The sequence below is a fragment of the Meles meles genome, chromosome 1 (assembly GCF_922984935.1).
Source record: "Meles meles chromosome 1, mMelMel3.1 paternal haplotype, whole genome shotgun sequence".
Lineage (NCBI taxonomy): Eukaryota > Metazoa > Chordata > Mammalia > Carnivora > Mustelidae > Meles > Meles meles.
The window spans coordinates 40,779,882-40,799,510 of NC_060066.1; the positions used below are offsets into that span (position 1 = coordinate 40,779,882).

A 19,629-nucleotide genomic window follows, 5' to 3' on the forward strand; every position below is an offset into this window, starting at 1 on the left:
CTCTGTCAAATAAATAAAATCTTAAAAAAAAAAAAAAAAAGTAAGATAAGCGATAGAGAATGAGAGAGAAGAGGAAAGCAGCAGCACGGTGTAGATTATCAGGTCCTCTGTCCCGGGCCTCGCCCCAGGGTCTCTCCCTCCACGTCTGCTCACAGGCCGGAAGGAAGCAATTCTAGCGCCTACCCCAGTCGCTCACCCTGGGAATGAAATTCTGTTTGAGAGTCCACTCCTCTCCCAGATAACACAGTGGTAAAACTCTAAGCCCATGGAAGCCATCCTTTTCCCTTTCCTCCTTCTGGTCAGGGCAGATCTATCACATGCCTCCTCCTTAGGGCCTGGTTCCTGTCTCAGGTCTGGATGGAGGAGAGGCACAGGGCCCAATTCTAGTCAAAGAGAATTGAGGACAAGTGTGCTGGAGGGTTTCTAGAAAGGGTTTCTTCTCCCTTAAAGAGACAGACAGAAGAAGCGCCCTCTCCCTCGCTGGATGCCACTGGAGGCTGTCTATGCACACTGCAGCGGCTCTCCCGGGGTCCTCAGGGAAGCTGAGCACAGCACCCACGGGCTGAGGATGGTGCAGCAGAACAAGGTAAGGAGCTTGGGTCTTCGCATGTCACCAAGCGCCTCAATTAGCCAACCTTGGAGCCACTGGGTCTCAGAACTTCCTGACATTTGGGAAAGCAAACATTCCCTTGATGCTGCAAGCCATTTTGAAATGGGTTTCCTCTTACTTGTGGCCAAAAGCATCCCGTTATAAAACCCTATGGAGAAAGTTAAGGGCTTCCTTGGTTATTTAGACTCTACAAAAAGCATCATGTTCCCCCCCATCCCCCGCCAGCTTTCTGAAGGAGAAGACTCAGTCTACCACCCAGCATAGATGAGCTCACACAGACAGGACATACGGACACAATTGAATCTAGGCGTGCACTCAAACATGCAGGGTAGCCTTTGCTAGGTCAAGGAGAAACGCATTCGAAGTTGCCAGAACAGAGCCATTCTGGGCATGCCATCCACTGCAGGCACTCCCCCAAAACTGCCTTTCAAGGAGAAGGCTAATGTTGGGCTCTGTTTCTCCCGTCCATTTTCATTACTTAATCTGAGACTATACCAAGGGTGGGGGAGAAGAGAAAGTAAGCTGACAAGACTGGAACAAGAAGAGGTATGTACACTCTGCTCAGAGAAGCAGCCCCCCAGCATCAGGGCCTCCTGGGAAGGCCTGAAGTCTGAGTGCTGGCTCTGGGAGAGGACCACCACATAGCCTGGGAGCACCCTTTCCCAAGGGCCTGGCCAGCTCCCCCATAATCCATACTGGCACCTTCTAAAGCCACCCCTAACTTTAAAATATTCAATAATAATATTCAATAATAGTAACATTAATAATATTAATAATTATTATTAATATAATATATAATAAATACTAACAATAATATTTAAAGTATTCAATAAGAACATTTTTCACTGTGGAAAACTTAGTTTTACTGATCTTATGTAAAGAGTGGACAAAGGAATCTTGAGAAAACAAGGCAGACACAGTGTGTTTGTTATGCATACACAGCTTCAAGAGAAACCCTCTCACTAGGTGCAGTCCTAACAGTCTAATCTTTTCCTACATAGAATACTGAACTGCTATTGTCCTTTTCTGTATCTACTGAAAAACCTTCTTTCTAGCATGTTCTGCCTACAGGGGAGTGGTATGCGTGCAAGCACACACGAGATGGCAGGGGAAGGATGTGGTGGGAAGAGACGAGATAAAAGAGAGAGAAGGAGGCACACCTGGGTGCCTCAGTTGGTTAAGCGTCTGCCTTCAGCTCAGGTCATGATCCCAGGGTCCTGGGATCGAGTCCCGAATTGGCCTCTCTGCTCAGCAGGGAGTTTGTTCCTCCCTCTGACTTCCGCTCCCCATGCTGTGCGCTCTCTCTCTCTCTCTCTCTGACAAATAAATTTTAAAAATCTTATAAAGAGAGAGAGAGAGAGAGATTGAGAGAGAGAAGGCAGGCTCCGGGTGATTTGCTAGCTCCTCTGGTCACAGGTGACACGTGGGCAATGGAGGATCCTGGACACAATCACCCACTCAGTACAGACCAACTAAGACCCTGAGATTATATTCCTGGGAAAAAAGAAAAGCCAGACACTGATAGAAAGGAACAGAAGAAAAAGGAAACAAAAACATATAGGATGACAGAGATAAAAACACATCACAGTGGGCCTAGTAAGAGAATTAACCAGAACAAGACAGACTAAAGGAGAAGAGGCCGTCTCACCAGGCTGACATCGAGTGGCCAGGTGACCTCTCAGGGCTCAGTGAGGGCCGAGCGTCTCAGCTTTCGCAGCTGTAAAGTGAGCAGGCTGAATGAACCACACGGGCCTATGGATCCGCCCCACTTTGTATGTGTCACGAAGTCACAAGCCAGGATAAGAAGAGCATAAAACAAACTTAATTTTTATCTTCCCAGAAGGCAAACAAGAGCGCAGTCCCACAGTGATAGACTGAGTGGGTTAAGTGGACTTTGAAGACTGGAGGACTTCATTAGGGAACAGAAGAAAAAACCAGCGGAAAGCATGCAAAATGTTACATCCAATAGACTTCCTCTCCCGACCTTTGGCACCCTGGGTGTTCACAGAAAACCATCTGCTAATGAACCCCCAAGCCCTCTCTTGGAAAGCCTCATGGAACGGATGGCTAGAAAAACACAGAATCATGGCTACTGAGTGACTCATCTTTGAGACTTCAAAAATGGCACTGGAAAAAGAAAAGGCAAGTTTAAGAAGAGAGAAAAAAAAAAAAACAAACCCCAAAAAAAACAAAGGCAGAAAGAAATCTTCAGCACTGTGGAGAAGCTACCTATAAGAATTCAGCAATAGTGAACACGCAGCCAAGAAAAGCTGAAGGCTTGCAGAACAGACCCGAGCCCTCTGGACTGACCAGTTCCCTGAGCGCCTAGCATGCCTTGACTGATGTTGAAAAAAAAAAAAAAAGCTAATAGGATAGGTAGGGACTAGATAAGAAGGAAGAATAAAGGACACAGAGCAGTAATGGTCATGCCACTGCCTGAGGACATCAGAGTAACCACAGGCTCTCACAGGATAGGAACAGCAGGATGGCTAAAGGAGGAGTGGTTGTCTCCACCCCTTTTTTTTTTCTTAAAGATTTTATTTATTTGAGAGAGAAAGAATGAGAGAAAGCATGAGGGGGAGAAGGTGAGAGGGAGAAGCAGACTCCCCGCAGAGCTGGGAGCCCGATGTGAGACTCGATCCTGGGACTCTAGGATGACGACCTGAGCTGAAGGCAAATGCTCAATGACTGAGCCACCCAGGTGTCCTGTCACCACCACTTTAATGGTCACCTGCTCACCCTCCTTCCAGGCTCAGCATCCCTTTGCTTTGGGCTGTATTTTTATGCCATGTTTAGAGGAAAAGGCCAGGTTCCCGAGCTTAGGGGACCACCTACAGAGTCGTAGGTGGTTCGTGTGTATAGAATGTTTTATGCAGGGGCACCTGGGTGGCTCAGTGGATTAAGCCGCTGCCTTCGGCTCGGGTCATGATCTCAGGGTTCTGGGATCGAGCCCCACATCGGGCTCTCTGCTCCACAGGGAGCCTGCTTCTTCCTCTCTCTCTGCCTGCCTCTCTGCCTACTTGTGCTCTCTCTCTGTGTCAAATAAATAAATAAAATCTTTAAAAAAAAAAAATAGAATGTTTTATGCAGCAAGCGGCCACTTAGCTGTCCTACAATGCAGGACCGTTGAAAGAATGGATGGGCTGCGTAATAACCAAGCTCTCCTCTTAACCAAAAATTCCAAATTCTGAGGTTCTGTGTGTTGGAAGACAAAGGGAAAAGGAAGTTGGCAATTAGCCAAAAAAGCTCTTTGCCATCAGGAACTTTTCCTAGAAAATTCTGTAGTAGAGTCAGTACCCCTTCATTCCATGACCTAGCCATACCACGGACATCGAGTCATCATACTCATACTTACATCATAATTGTGCATTTCCAGAACTCTCAATCATCACGGAAAGACCAAACTATGTCAGATCTGCGTAAGGTATGCAGGTGTGACAGACTGGATGTTTGTGTCCCCTGACAAAATTCATGATGTGATCATCCTAACCACTATAGTGAGGACTTCTGTTGGATTTCTTGGACCCTAAAGGACCACAGAGCTACTTGGCTATGAACATTTGCTGTTCTTTAAGACACAGGATGAAGGACCTTAAATGTGACTGGGAGATTATCTGGGCTGTCATTTCCACCATAGGCCTCAGAGTGCATGGGCCACTGGGGCGATGTAAAGGGGGGAGATATGTCCATCTGAGTTTCAAAATGCAAGACAACACCCAGCAGAGCCATGCAGGCTGGCCAAATCCTAGCTGGGCAGAGCTATGGAAGCAGACTATTATTACCCCAGTGGATCTGGAAGGCAGAGCATTGAGCCAAAGAGCTCTGATTCTTCTTCTTCTTTTTTTTTTTAGTTGACACTATCTCCCACATGGGGCTGGAACTCACGACATGGAGATCAAGTCACATGCTCTACCGACTGAGCCAGTCAGGTGCTCCCAGGATTGGTTATTCTTGACCCTTAAAGTTTGACTGAGTTTGCCTTCCTGGTTTTGAACTTTTTTGAACTTGCTTGGGACTTGTCACCCTCCCTTCTTTCCCATTTCTCCCTTTTGTAATGGGAGTGTATATCCTGTGCCTGCCCCGCTACCGGACTTTGTAAACACATGTTTGGTTTCATAGGTTCCCAGCTGGAGAGGAATTCTGCCACAGGATGAATCTTGTGCTGTTTAAACCCCCCGGTACCTGTATTCTGCAACAGCAGCTTGCACTGACTGAGAGCAGGTTTTCATATCTTGAAAGGTTTCCACTAAACATTTAATCTAGAAGCTTGAGTGGTTGGAGAGTTAAACTCAGCCGTCAAAGAACTTGGTTATCTAAAACAATTCATTCTCGTAAGGATTCAGTCATGCTTTTTACTGGCTGGACTGCTATGCTCCCAGCAAAAAGCACATAGCACTGCATTAGATTAAGCAAAAATACAGAAGAGAATGCCATTGCCATCATCTTGGAAATACTGAAGGCGGTGCCATGTGTGATACTGTGATTTACAATAGGAACTATAGATTTGGTCTTTGTGCCCTTTTCTGGCACAGAGCTCCTAAAGCCCTTGCAATTTCAACTGATGAGAATAATGAATATTTTTTGCTATGTTAATGAGACCTTAGCAAAGTGCCTAAGGATGGGGCTGGTTGCCAGTGGAGCCAAACACATGATTACAGAGTTGGAACTTTCAATCCCATCCCTAAGACCTCCAGGGAAGGGTGAGAGGCTGGAGGTTGAGTTCCCAATGGCCGATGATGGATCAATCATGCCTATGTAAATGGGGCTTCCAAAAAAACCCAAAAGGAGGGAGTTTGGGAGAGTTCCTGGGTTGCTGAACACTTTTCTGACACCAGAAGAGTGACACACTGTGGAGAGTGCATGGAAGCTCCTAGACCCTTCCCACATACCTTATCCTATACTCATCTCTCATCTGTTGATGAGTACCATTTGTAATAAACTGGTACCGTTAGCTAGTGAGTGAACACATTTCCTGCATCCAGTGAGCCATGTTAGCAAATCAGTCGAGCCCAAGGAGGGGTCATGGGAACCTCTGATTTATAACCATTAGGTCAGAAACGCAGGTGAAAACCTCGGACTTGCAAATGGCATCTGCAGTGGCCTCTGAGAACCCTTAACCTGTGGGATCTGATGCTAATTCTGGGTAGACGGTGTCAGAACTGAGTTGAACTAGAGGGCTGCCAGCTGGTATCTAAAAATTGCTTATTGATGGGGGGAACACCCCATCCCTGCTGCTACCTGCTCCCCACAACACACATAACTTGGAATTGGTATTAGAACTTTGTCACCGCGGTAGATTTCCAAGTAGCAATGAGTAACATTCACAATGGGCTTCTTATATTACACATTACATTCTACTGAATAAATGGGAGGACAGAGAAGAAACACACCCTTAAGTGTGAGGTTTACACGTGAGGAGGACCCATGGAGCATAATGCGTAGGTAAGACTGAACAATTTCAAAATATCTTAAGAGCAAAAGACACATGATATATATATATATATATATAAAGAAGCATTTAAAAATGGTTACAGGGAATAGGTACAGAATATTCTAGGGAGTTACTGAAGAGGATTAAGAAAAGACAAAGTAAGGGACAATCCGGAGGAAAGGAATGAATCTTAAATAAGGTAGCTTTTTTAAAAAAGATTTTATTTTATTTGACAGAGAGAGTGAGAGAGAGAGAGCAAGAGAGAGCGAGCAGAAGCAGGAGGACTAGCAGAGAGGAGAAAGCAGGCCCCCTGTTGAGCAAAGAACCTGACTTGGGGCTCGAAACCATGACCCTGGGATCTTGACCTGAACTGAAGGCAGATCCTTAACTGACTAAGCCACACAAGTATCCCCCTTTAAAAAACAAGCAAACAGGGGCACCTGGGTGGCTCAGTGGGTTAAAGCCTCTGCCTTCAGCTCAGGTCATGATCCCAGGGTCCTGGGATCGAGCCCCGCATCGGGCTCTCTGCTTAGCTGGGAGCCTGCTTCCCCTCCTTCTCTCTCTGCCTGCCTCTCTGCCTACTTGTAACCTCTGTCTGTCAAATAAATAAAAATAAAAAACAAGCAAACAAACAAACAAAAACCCCAAAATACACAAAAAACAAAAGATTTTTCCTCACACTATAATCATGATGGGGGATAAAATTCACAGTAATAATTGTCTTTATTTTATTTTATTTATTTGATAGAGATCTCAAGTAGTTGGAGAGGCAGGCAGAGAGAGAGAGAGGAGGAAGCAGGCTTCCCGCTGAGCAGAGAGCCCGATGTGGGGCTTGATCCCAGGACCCTGGGACCATGACCCGAGCCGAAGGCAGAGGCTTAACCCACTGAGCCACCCAGGTGCCCCAATAATTGTCTTTTTTTATACCTGATGACGAAAATTCATATCCTAAATGCATGATCAGCAAAGTTTACCATGATTAAAGATCTCCTGGGACAATGCATTATTTAAGTAATATTCATTATAGCACAGACCCTGTCCTTAGCAAAAAGGACTAAATAATAATTGAGTATTTTATGACTCAGCTGATACAGTAAAGATTGCAACAGTAAGAACAGCTGACATTTACGGAGAGCTTACAATCTGTCAGTCACTACTCAGAGAATTTAACCTGTAGGAACTTAGTTAACCCTTTCAAGAGCACCTACCTGACAATCTCCATTTACAGGAGAGAGAGACTCAAGCACTCGGGAAGAAGCTGGGGGTCTTCCCAGGGCCACAGAGCTAGCCAGTGGCAGAGCCGGGTTAGGCAGAGCCTAACCACCACAGATTAGGTTTTTATTCCCATCTTCTGGTTTCATCTTCTAGATGGCATGCCTCTCAAAAAACACCAAAAGGGCACAATGCACAGAAGAAACGTGGTAAAGCGTGACATCACTTACCATTGGGAAAAGCTAACACACTGATGATAAGGAAGAAGAAAATGACAGAGAGGATGCCCCTCCAGATGTTGTCCTCTGGGACAGAGTCATCCCTGAAAACAGAAAAGAAAACACTGAGTATTCATTTTCAGACCTAAATAGTCAATCCAGAAGGCATAAGAGTTCCATGTTCTAAAAACCAAAGATTGTTAACTTTATTTTGCAAGCAAAGTCTTTACACAGGCTACTTACTCCTCACTGTCCTTTCCTAAAATAACAATCTTATAGTAAAATCCAGTCTTACGAGAAATGCAGCTGGCATCCTTACATACTGACACACATTCCACTGAGACAAACATTTGAGAATCACTCTTCTTTTAAAAAAAATACATAAATATCTACATATTATATAATATACACACACATATATATATATACATACCCAAGGTGTCAAAAAGTAAGGTTTATTTTGGAGAAATGTCTTTTGATTTCAAGAATGACTAAAGATAACCTTTATCATGTACACCATGGCAAAGAAATTTTTAGAAGTCAGAAAGAAAGCATAAGACTATAAGGAAGAAAAGCACAATGCAATGAGATTATCAATTCTTAAAAACGGGAAGTTGGTCATCTAAGGGATGAATGAAAAGGGTGAAATGTTGGGTAATAAGAAAGCACAGGAAAACAGTATTAAAAAAAAAAAAACCAAAACATGAGAAAACAGAATACAAGATTTACAGTCAGACCAGAAGCAAAAGAACTCTAAAGAAAGGGGATGAGTTTGCTCCCTCTGTGCCTGGTCACTTCTAATCTATTGCTCTATTTATCTCCTTTATAACCCTAATAACTGAAACGATCTCATCTGTTCGTTGATATGTTGTCTGTCTTCAGTACAGAAGGTACACTCCTGTGGCTCAGTCGGTTAAGTACCCAACTCTTGATTTCAGACCAGGTCATGATCTCAGGGTTATGAGATCAAGCCCCACGTTGGGCTCCGTGTTGGGCATGGGCTTGCTTAGGACTCATTCTCTACCCCACCTTCTGCCCCCCTCTCCCACGAAAACAAAATAAAGCAAATATAGAAAATAAAGTCCTGAAGGCAGGGCATTATTCACTCATGGTATCCTCAAAGGCTGGCACACAATAAGCCCTCAATGGATATTTGTGGACTGATTACTGATTAGGAAGAAAATCTATTGTATAAACCCATGTAAAATTTCCCAAACAGAAATTTTCTGAACATTGATGGCAGAGAAAAATTAGGTTCTGAGAGTTTAAATAAAAAAAAAAAAAAAAGAGGAAAGTCTAGTAACATCCTTGAGACTCAAGAGAAGCAAGCAAAAGAGGGGAAACAGAAGTCTCAGACAGTAAGATTTTCTGAATTATTGATAATTATTAAGACGCTTGAGAGAGAGAAGTCCAGCGTTTCAGCTTAAAAAGGTGCAGGATGAGAAGACAGAAAACAGGAGAACAGAACGGAAGGAGATATTCAGACATAATGAGACTAGTAGCAATAATTTAAAAACTGATTTTTGGAAGTTAGAGTTTTCATCTGTGCAAGGACTGCAGCGAAAGGTCTTTCCAAAGACAGATATTAAATAAGATTAAATATTAGTGAAGGAAAAGAAAGAGGTTAAAAAAAAAAAAACCTTACAGGAAAATCAAGCTAACATATTAAAAAATCTCCAGCATCGGCATACATGAAGAGGTGTGGAATGACACAGTAATCAATTACTCAGTTAAAGATTAGGTCCTTGGGTATTGGGCTTCAAACGACAAGTTAACTTAGATAACAACTTCTGTTCAGGTAACTGCACCCAATTAAGTAATTTCCAAATTTATAAAAGGACTGAACGCAAGGTTCCGAGGTAAGAAAGCATATAGATCCCATTCTTTAAATCATCATCTGGCCCACGAGCACCAACACTAATGGTGAGGAAACAATGCTTCACTGTTAACTTCATAGATCTGCCTATAAAACCAAACTACACAATCAGACGGACTTCCTCTTGCAGCAAAGTGCAATTGTATTTTAATGTACACCCCAACAATTTAATATCTGCCCAGAAGTTATGAACACGGCCCTAAAAATGCTGGCCCAGTCATTTACTAGGGCACGTGCCATGGCTTTTGGCTTAGGCAGGGAAGCCCTATATCCAATTTCCAGGATGTACTTTTTTTTTTTTAAGGTTTATTTATTTGACAGACAGAGATCACAACTAGGCAGAGAGGCAGGCAGAGAGAGAGAGAGGAGGGAAGCAGGCTCCCCGCTGAGCAGAGAGCCTGATGCAGGGCTCCATCCCAGGACACCAAGATCATGACCCGAGCTGAAGGCAGAGGCTTTAACCCATTAAGCCACCCAGGCGCCCCCAGGATGCACTTTTATTGAAGAATGGCTACACACAGGGACTGGAGGGACACAATGTCCTCATTCAAGCCAACATCACACTACCCATACTGGTAGCAGTAATGACAATAATAACAGCTCCCCATTATCAAGTATTTACTGTGCACCAGGCACAGGACAGGCAGTTTCTAAACATCATCTCTAACTGTCACAACCCATCTGTGAAATGGGGTACTATCAACCATATTTTACAAATGAGGTAACAAAGGCTCAGAAAGGTTACGTAATTTTAATTTGCCCAAGCCTACATACCTAAGAAGTTGCAGAGTTCCCATTTGAAACTAGGTCTCTTAGGCTCTGAAGATGATGAGCTTTCCCTATGCCAAGCTGTCTCCTAAAAAAATGTCCTCCTAAATCTATCTGACTCATGTTAGATGTACAGGGATGGTGTAAGGGAGTTTGAGAGGGCACACACCTGTACGTTACAAAAAAAATAAAAGCAAGGCTGAAATAAATTAACTGTTGCCTGGGAAAAGAAGGTTGATTCTGTAACTCATACTTTATATTAAAATATATTCTGGATGATTCGAAGAATAAAAGTAAAAAAAAAAACCAGTAACAACAACAACAACAACAACAACAACAACCACCCAAACCTAAAACACAAAAACCCTAAAACAAAGACCCAGAAAAGTTCTGGAAGAAACAATGAATGAGCTAAAGAACCAAAACCATGGGGCACCTAAGTAGCTCAGTGGGTTAAGCCTCTGCCTTTGGCTCAGGTCATGATCCCCGGGTCCTGGGATCAGCCCCCCATCGGGCTCTCTGCTCAGCAGGGAGCTTGCTTCCTCCTCTCTCTCTCTCTGCCTACTTGTGATCTCTCTCTCTGTCATATAAATAACTAAAATCTTAAAAAAAAAAAAAAAAAAAGAACCAAAACCAAAACACACGAATTCCAGAGAAGGGACCTTCCTACAGTATGACATAACCCAGAAATCACTAAGGAAAAAAAGCTGGTTAATCTGCACAACAAAGAAATCAGTAAAGGACAAGTGATAAACTTGGAACTTAGATCAAGGGAAAGAGTTAATTAACTTCCCAAATACATAAAGCATTCATCGCAAAATCAATTAATAGAAAGAACAACAAACAGAAAAGAAAAAAACAGAAAAATGGTCGAAGGATATGAATAGACAGTTCAGGGCAGGAAACCCGGTGGCTCTCAGGCAAGTGAAAAGATGCTCACTCTCATCCGTGGTAAGAGACAGACAAATTAAAACACAGGGAGATCATTTTTTTAATGTGCCTATGACAAAGGTAAAAATTGAATGACTGAACTGGAGAGGATATGAAGAAAAATGCAAACAGGTAGTCTCTCACATTGCCAGGGGTAGTATAAATTGAAACCACCTTAATGTAGGGCAATTTGGTAAAATATTAACTTTATGAATGCGCATACCCTGTGACTCAGCAATTCCACGAATGGGAACTTATGCCACAAATATACCCTCATTTATGTAAAATCGCATGGGTACAAAGTTGTGCACTGGGCCATTATATGTATTAGAAAAAAGACGGAAACAAGCTAAATCAATGTCCACTGATGGGAACTGATGAAATAAATTACAGTTTATTTATTCATAATAGAATACTAGGCAACCAGAAAAAGAACGAAGAAGATATTTTTAAGTTGACTGCTACAGAATAAGAGACATGGTGAGATAAAGCAAGTTGTAGAACAGTGCGTATAGGAAGCAAATATTCTGCTCAAAAAAGTAGGCATGTGTATGCACACTGTCTTTCTGGAAATCTACCCAAGAAGCAGCAACACTGGTTTCCTCTAGGGGTGGGGTGGCGTGATCGGGTGCGAGACTTCTCTCCCCATACTTTTTCTCCCCATACCCTTAGGTATATCTTGGCTTTCAAGCAATGTGATACATAACTCTTTTCAAAACAGTTAATTAACACTTGACCTAAACCAAGAGCAATAGCAAACCAGTCTCTATTTAAGATTCACTCACTAGTCAAAAATGCTTGAAAATATACCTCAACATTATATGTATAAAAACTTCAGGTCAGCTATAAAAAAAGACATAAAACCAAGGAAACTGCAATTTTGTAAAAATTTTGACCGATTTTTATTAGAAAGGATCAAATGGATGGCTTAGTTTCAGTAGGGGAAAAAAAAGGCTGACTAAACCTGAAAAAAAGCAGCAGTGGGGTCTGAAAGTTGGGAGTTTTTTATCTAATTGGAGGGTGGGGGAAGCCTATCAAAGACAGGCAGCTGTGTTGTTAGATAAATGGAAAATACACAGTCAAGATCAGACTTCTATGATCAAAGATGGGAGGGCGAGCAGGTGAGCAAAAGAAGGAACATGAGCACTATCAGCACCCAGCCCCGCACACGGCTTGAGAGTGGCAAGGGTGTTCCCACCACAGCTAGACAGGTCCCTCACAAGAGCTGGGTGCACGGAGAGAATGAAATGCATGGCCCAACGCTCCTGCCCGCACCCCACCTCGCCAGCTCGCCCAGCTCTGACAACCTTGACCACAGCCCTGACTTCCTCCCAAGGTCTACTGCAGCCATGGCCACAAATGTCTCCTCTTCTGGTGCTCTGAACTTGCCAAGTAACTTCCGCAGCCAGCATTTTATTTTAACTGCCCCACAGTTCTGTGGAGGAGGATTATCTTGCCATGAAGCATGAGGGAGATAAAGCTCTTGGCTTTCTCTGGCCCACAGTTACACACAAATAAGAGGCTGAGTGGAAGGAGGAGCCAAGGCTTCTGGAACACGGCTCTAGGTCAAGACTGCTACATTTAACAAAATGCTACAGACAGACGAGCCGGGGGTGGGGTGGGGGGGGACAGGCGAAGTCCTTTTCCCTCTCTGCCAAATTCAGGAGGTGCTCAGGAAGTGTGTGGGGGTAGCCGTGACTACATACAGTGAAAATACTGAATGGGCAGACAATAAAATTGTAATTTAAGCTCCAGAGGGCACAGGTCCCATCTCATTCCTCTGAGCTACCTCTGGCACCCAGCACCATCCTTGGCACACAGCAGGCTTTCTCAACACGGTGGGTGCTGGAATGATCGAGATGCTACGGCTGAGTGGCGACTCAGAGGTCATGTGAGGGTGAACCACAGCCCGAGCCCACGGAGGGCACCGACAGTGGCTTTCTGGTCCCAGTGGGGATGGCTAGTCAAATAGTCTAACAGTTCAACTCCTTCTGTCAAATGCTGTTCCAACCAGTATAAAGAACTAACTGTCCAGAGAACAGAGAATGTCCTAAAAGCAGGAAAGTGGAAGGAAAGTCCTGAACTAAAAAAAACTTTGCACCCGGAAAAAATTCTGGACCCCGATTCTGTGTCAGTTGAGTGTGTGACTATAGGCAGTGGAGGAGGCCAACTGCAGGAAACTGACGCAAACTCCATGCACTTGCTCACATACCCACATGCCCCCTCCACAAGCCTTCCTCCCCAGGGCCAGGCAGACAGGAACCTTTTACCTAAGGTGCCAATGGGTTGTCCTCCCTCCTCTAATCTTCTCCTTCCCGTCCCTTTAACAGGAGTCCTTGAAATTGAGACACACAGGTAGGGTCACGTTGATAAGGTCCCTGATAAGGATCCTCTGTCCCGATGGAAAACCTAGTCCCAGGTTACAAAGTGGATCGGTGTTGACAAGCTTTGGTATTCTCTTTAAACACTACATTCATTTCATTTTACAGTAAGTTACAGTCATTGTCGAGAACTGTAACTTAGGTCTGTCAACTAAAGGAGAAGAGTGGTTTTTTAAAGTTTTTATTGGATACATGATTTCTGGCATCTGATGCATTTAGCATTTACTGGGTGTGTATCTTGGGATGATTAAGGTGTTTGGCCTCAAGAAATCAATATAGTAACAAATATTATAATGCCAGTAAGAGGCATAGAAGAATAAAAGATATTTGGAAGTATATAAACATGTCTTCTTCAAACAACGGAGAATGGTCTGGGAAGGAGCTCATCATCCAGGTGACTGTGGAGGATGCCATGGGCTCGTGGTTAGAGAGAAGACTCCAGGAGGTGTTCTCCAGGAGCAGAGAGCCACCAGCCTGGCACTGGGTGTGGGGTTGGTGAGCCAACTGGGCCTGTTGTGTGCCCTGTGTGCAGGTGTCGGGGTGGAGGGTAAGGCTAGAGAAGCAGAATCCCCGCAATGAAAGACCTCAGAGTCCAGCCAGCATCCCCTACAGGTGATGTGGATGCAGTGACAGACTGTATGCAGGGAAAGATGGGGTCATAACTTTGTCTTAGAAGGTCATGAGGGCAGCAGTGTGGAAGACGGACGGAAGGGAGGTAGAGTAAAGGTTTGGGAGCATACTGCCCCAAAGGATAAGGGGATTGCTGAGCCAAGGCCTGGGCCTGGGGAGAGGAGAACAGCTCTGAGAGCTGAGAAGGCCCAGTGAGACCTGGTGAGGATAGACCAGGTCTGTTCCACGTGAACACATACCTGGACTTTCGAATAGATGAACTGAATTAAACAGGATGCCAGGGTCAAGGGCTTGGGAGGCAGTCGTGGCTGACCAGATAAGGCCCGGTTTCTGGATTCAAGGAGACTAAAAAAACTGCTAACTTCCCTACAAAAATCTGAGCCTACGGGGATTATTATCATAAGACTCATTGAATGATCCTCGGAAACAGAATTTTAGCTAAAATGCTAAACACCAGGTAACAATTGGTAGCATGCAATCCCTCTGAGGTAAGGCAGCATTTAAACCAAATAAACATCTGAGGTCACCCAGGAACCTATTTCCTAAGAAGACCCCAAAGAAATAGAGGATACATTTTCCCCTCCAATAAGCTTATAATCATATTACGGAGCTAAGACAGCAGATATAAATATAAGAAAGGATATAGAAGATGCTTACTGAAATCCAAGGAGAAATATGATTCAAATAGGAAGTAGGAAAGAGAAACGTGGTATCTCTGGTAACTGGACCTCATCAGAGGGCACCTCCTGACAGTGTGCTCTGTTCCCCCCCCCAGGGCTGGTTGAACCCCAGCACACAGCCACTGTGGGCCATCACTTAACAGAGCTGGTGTCAGGGAACAAGGACATCCAGGTCTTCTGTTAATGGGAGAGAAAGAACATGATGTACATAAAGGAAACAGAACCAAGACAACTGAATCAGCAGTATCAGCAGACATTTTCTAATGGGATTTATATGGGCCAAAGGGGTAAGAAAGGGAAAGCTGGGAGGTCTCCATGAGGGGGGGGTGACAAAGAAGGCAGAACTAAGTAAGGCTTGGGGACCTGAGGAAGAACGGGAGCTCCAAGTCCACTCAGGGAAATGAAATAAAAACCACTCTTAACAAGTAAATAAGAACAAATCAACCAAAAGTCTGTCCACGTCCCTGCCCTCCTGTCTCCTGAATCTCCATCAAGGAAAGAGCCAGCACCGATAGACTGAGAAGGACTTGGGGACAGCAAACTGCAGGGAGGCAGTCTCTTCAGGGTTAAGTGACAACTGGATGAGAGAGACAGATTCCACAGTCTTACTGCCAAGTGCCTCTTAAGGAGAGGGTGGGCTGCTGTGAAGGGGACTTAGCAGATCTGGGTGATTTCAGATCTGATGTTCGAGCTTTTGCCAGGAGGGCCATGCACTATGTCCAAGTTTGCCAATCTCTGCAAGCAGAATAAACACGAAGCACCTCAGTAATTCTACTCTGAACTTGAGACAAACGTTCTCCGTGCCCCACTTTGGCTGAACGAACTTCCAAGACCTATGCCAGAGAATTTATCGTATAAGAAAACTTCTCAAATGTGGCAAAATGAGCTTGGGGAGAATGACTTGATGGCATCTGGCTTTATCTGTTTTGTTTTGTTTTTTTAAGATTTTATTTATTTATTTGACAGAGAGAGATCACAAGTAAGCAAAGAAGCAGGCTCCCAGCTGAGCAGAGAACCCAATGCGGGGATCGATCCCAGGACCCCAAGACCCTGACCTGAGCCTAAGGCAGAGGCTTAACCCACTGAGCCACCCAGGCGCCCCTGGGTTTACTTTTAATGATAGTGAAAGAGACAAGAGATTTAAACACTATGATTTAAAAGTGAGTTGGCCTAGTTGCTATTTAACAAAAGAACTCCTTGACAAATCCAAACCCGTCTCAAACTTCCATGTGTGGTACCAATTCCTGCACGATCCTAAATTCTCACTGTGTCTCTGAAGCATAGGATAGGACCCAGCTACCGTGGCTCACCTCCTGGTCATCGGCACCCCAAAAGTATTCAATTTCCTGTTCTCTTACATCACGTGTCTTTGAAAAACACATTTTTTCCCGCTTTCCCTGAAGGAACTGTACTGAATAGTTATCCAACTAAAATCCTGTTATAAAATAAGTAAAAAGTGCTGGAGACAATCATTACAAAAGATCACAGAATGAATAATTTTCATTTAAGAAGTCATACTTTCCATCTCCAGAGAAAGATAGAACGATCACTGTAATGCCCCACTTTAAAGGGTCACAAATCATTACAAAATGAGTAAGAGGTAGTAAATACCATCTGCATTAATGGGGCTTATGATTTTATAAAAGGTGAAACTTGTTATTTATGAGTTCTTCGACATATGGTTTCTCTTTATGAGATTATTGGAAGAAATAAAATGATTATTATTTTTAGAAAAGGCCATAGACTGAGGTTCAGATTATGCCTTTTCTATTACTTCTGACAAGCTGTTAAAATTCATATTCTCTGCAGAATTTATTGACAGCTTTGGCAGAACATGCTGTAAAAGGGAAATTACAAAAGAATGAATTTCTGTATTAGAAAAGAGGAAGAGAGATCTATTCTTAGAGGGTCTAGATAATATGAAAGATAAAAGACTGAAACAAACGGCTCATTCTTTTTCTCATTATTTAGAATAAAATACCATAATTACTTTTCTTATTTCCAAAGAAACTCCCTGCACTAATTCCATCATTGTCAACCCACACGGGAGATGAAGTTAAACCGAAATTAATACTAAACAGACATATATGTTACCCAAGCAAAGCAATGTCTACTATTTCAATGCCTTCATCCTTTTTCTCAATAACAGAGCACACTTCATCCTCACTCCTTCACAAATATAATTTAGAATACATTAGCATACAATGAAACGATGTAATAGTTACGGCTAATGTTTACTGAGCACTCAATATTTGGCATGAACTGATCTAAACACAGATTATCTAAAAAAAAATGAACTGAATCCTGACAGATAATCCAATGGGGTATTAATAAATATTTCCATTTTACATATAAATAAGGAAACTGAGGCTTAGCAAAATGAAGTGGCCACATTGCTATTAGGTGGTAAAATCAGATGACATGAAAAATGAAGTTTTTGAGAGTAACCATAATTAGAGAGAGACAAGAATGCTTTTCCTCCCAGGCTAGAAATATGTTCTTGGTTAGATTCTATGGAAAGGTCTGGTCTAGTCCCACTGCATAGAATTAGCTGAAGACTTCACAATCATAGTAGCTGTATCCCTTAATCATTACGAGTAATTGTTACATGTGCCTTACAGTTTAAGATAGGTTTATGCACACAGATAAACACAAAATGAGACCCAAGAGTCAAACAGATTGTGGAGGTAAGAAACAAGTGTGTTGTGGGAAGATACTTAGTTTTACAAAAATCTGAAAGATGGCAGTGATTCCCAATGGAGGCACCCCTGTCACTTCAGTGTGTGTACGTGGGCACGTGTACTTATGTGTATCTCTTGCAAGAAATGTGCACACACAAGTATTTATACAGGGGACAGTTCATTCTCTGTTGTACAATGCTGTCCCATGTGTCATAACACATCTAGCATCCTTAATCCCCACCCATGAAATTCCAGAAGTTCCAATGCTTGGGACCACTCAGTATACTTCTACACATTTTCTGCTGACCTGGAACGAGATTGATTGCTGGATAAAAACACGGAGAGAAGTAACTGACATTAATTGTGCACTGTGAATGAGGTACTCTGCTAAGTGCATTCACACATACTCATTTATTACTCATAAACCCGTTATGAGGTAAGTACATATTTTATCTCCATTTTACAAGGGCGGATCCTGAGGCTCAGAGAAAGGGGAAGGAACTCAACCATGGGCACACAGCCATTTGAAGCCAACAGTCTGGCTCCAAAACTACACCTCTCTGGGTTAATCTTTTAAGCCAGAAGAGTGTGGTAGGCATGCCTTTCCTTTAAAGAAGTTTATTCAGATAAAAAAAAAAAAAAAAAAAAAAAGAATCCTTGTAAGTAGGACCCATAGTGTGCCCGTCATTCTGAACCGGGGCTGGAATATTTCCCTGGGTTGGGGGTGAGGGGGTGAGGGGCCACATGTTCAGTGACTAGTTATATGATGCAGGTATCAAGAGTTGGGCTGGACAGCTTCTGTGCACAAGTATATATCAGAAGAGCTTTGAGTGAGTGTGAGTGTGTGTGTGTGTTCAGGAAAAAAAGAGAGTTGTGCTATGCTGAGGTTTATGTATTTTATTTATCACTTCCACAGCATATACTATGCACCAGGCACTGCTACAATTGCTTGACAGTATCTCATTGTGCAGCAGTGTGCACAAGATGTGTTAGGTAGCTGTGCTGGAAGGGGAAGGATCAGCTTTGACATCTATCTACATCATTTGGGTTGTGGTCCTGTTTGAGGCTGGGGGAAGTGTTATGCTAGATGGTTTGTGTGCCACGCATACCGGAGGGGCTGCATGGGAGAGACTGTGTAGTGCAACTCACATGTGCATTCTGGGCATGGCCGGTAGTGAATACTAAAGGAGATCCACAAGAAGGGTGCTGGTTGTGGCCTGGGCCTGTGTAGGGTGCGTGAAAACGCTGTGGACCGGGGTGCTTTCAGCGTGTAGCAGTCTGTGCTGAAAGTGGTGCATAGGAGATGATTCATACGGTGTGCTCGGTAGGGACGAGGGCTGGAGAGGAGGGGGCCGCGTCGTGATGTGTTTGGGGAGCGATGCTCAGTACGACAGGAGAGGTGGGCATCGCGCTAGGTGACCCTCGAGTGCTCCTGGTGTGGCCCGAATCGCTGTATGGGAGGAGGTAGCACAGGGTGGGGGTTGAGGGTGGGGGTTGGAGGGTAGGGGCGAATGCCAGTCCCGAAGAGCTCTAGGGTAGGAAGCCAGGTGTGCTGTGAGACACCGCGCCGGTGGAGGAGCTGATGGGCGGTGGGTCTGCGAGTGTGTGCGTGGAACAGCCAGCCCGATTCCTCATCCAGAGCTCCACCGGCCCACGCTCCTCACCACCGCCTCCCGCCAGCCCCTTCCCTTCGCCCAAGGCGCTCCCTCCACGCGGCCCGGCCCGTCTCACCGGGTGAAGGCGAAGTACATGAGGCTGACGATGGTGAAGCTGAGCAGGGTGATGGTGTGCGGCCGGTAGAAGAAGTCGATGGTGATGTCCTCCACTTGCTGCTCGTTGATCATCCGGAAATGCATCTTGTAGTTCACATCATCTTTGCTCAGGGTCCGACTCCCCACGCAGGACGCCATGGCCCGCCTCCCCGTCCTGCGGCGGCGGCGGAGGTCCCGGCCCGTGGAGGCTGGGACCCCAGAGGTGGCAAGCCGCTGCGGGCGAGCGGCCGGACGGCGGGGCCGGGTCTGGCGCGGAGCACAGGCTGGAAGCCGAGGGAAGGACCGGCGCGAGAGGGCGGGGTCGCGGCGCCGCCAACGCGGCCTCGAGCGGAGGGGGGACGCCGCCGGCCTTGCCGCCGCCGGTCTTCCGGGAGCCGCATCTCTGCGGACTCGCGGTGTCTTCACATTCCCGGTGGACGAGGTCTAAGGGAAGCAGCGTG

At 44.6% G+C, this 19,629-nt stretch overlaps 1 protein-coding gene across 1 annotated transcript in view; it reads right to left on the bottom strand.

The window, feature by feature from the left end:
* Nucleotides 1–19,474, bottom strand: part of PTDSS1 (phosphatidylserine synthase 1) — a 63,064-nt gene extending 43,590 nt beyond the window's left edge. The window contains exons 1-2 of the mRNA XM_046011713.1: nt 19,149–19,474; nt 7,484–7,575 (exon numbers count right to left, since the gene is read on the bottom strand). Coding sequence (XP_045867669.1) covers nt 7,484–7,575; nt 19,149–19,327 — 271 coding nt within the window. The 5' untranslated portion in view covers nt 19,328–19,474. The remainder of the gene's footprint in view (nt 1–7,483; nt 7,576–19,148) is intronic.
* Nucleotides 19,475–19,629: the final 155 nt, after the last annotated feature.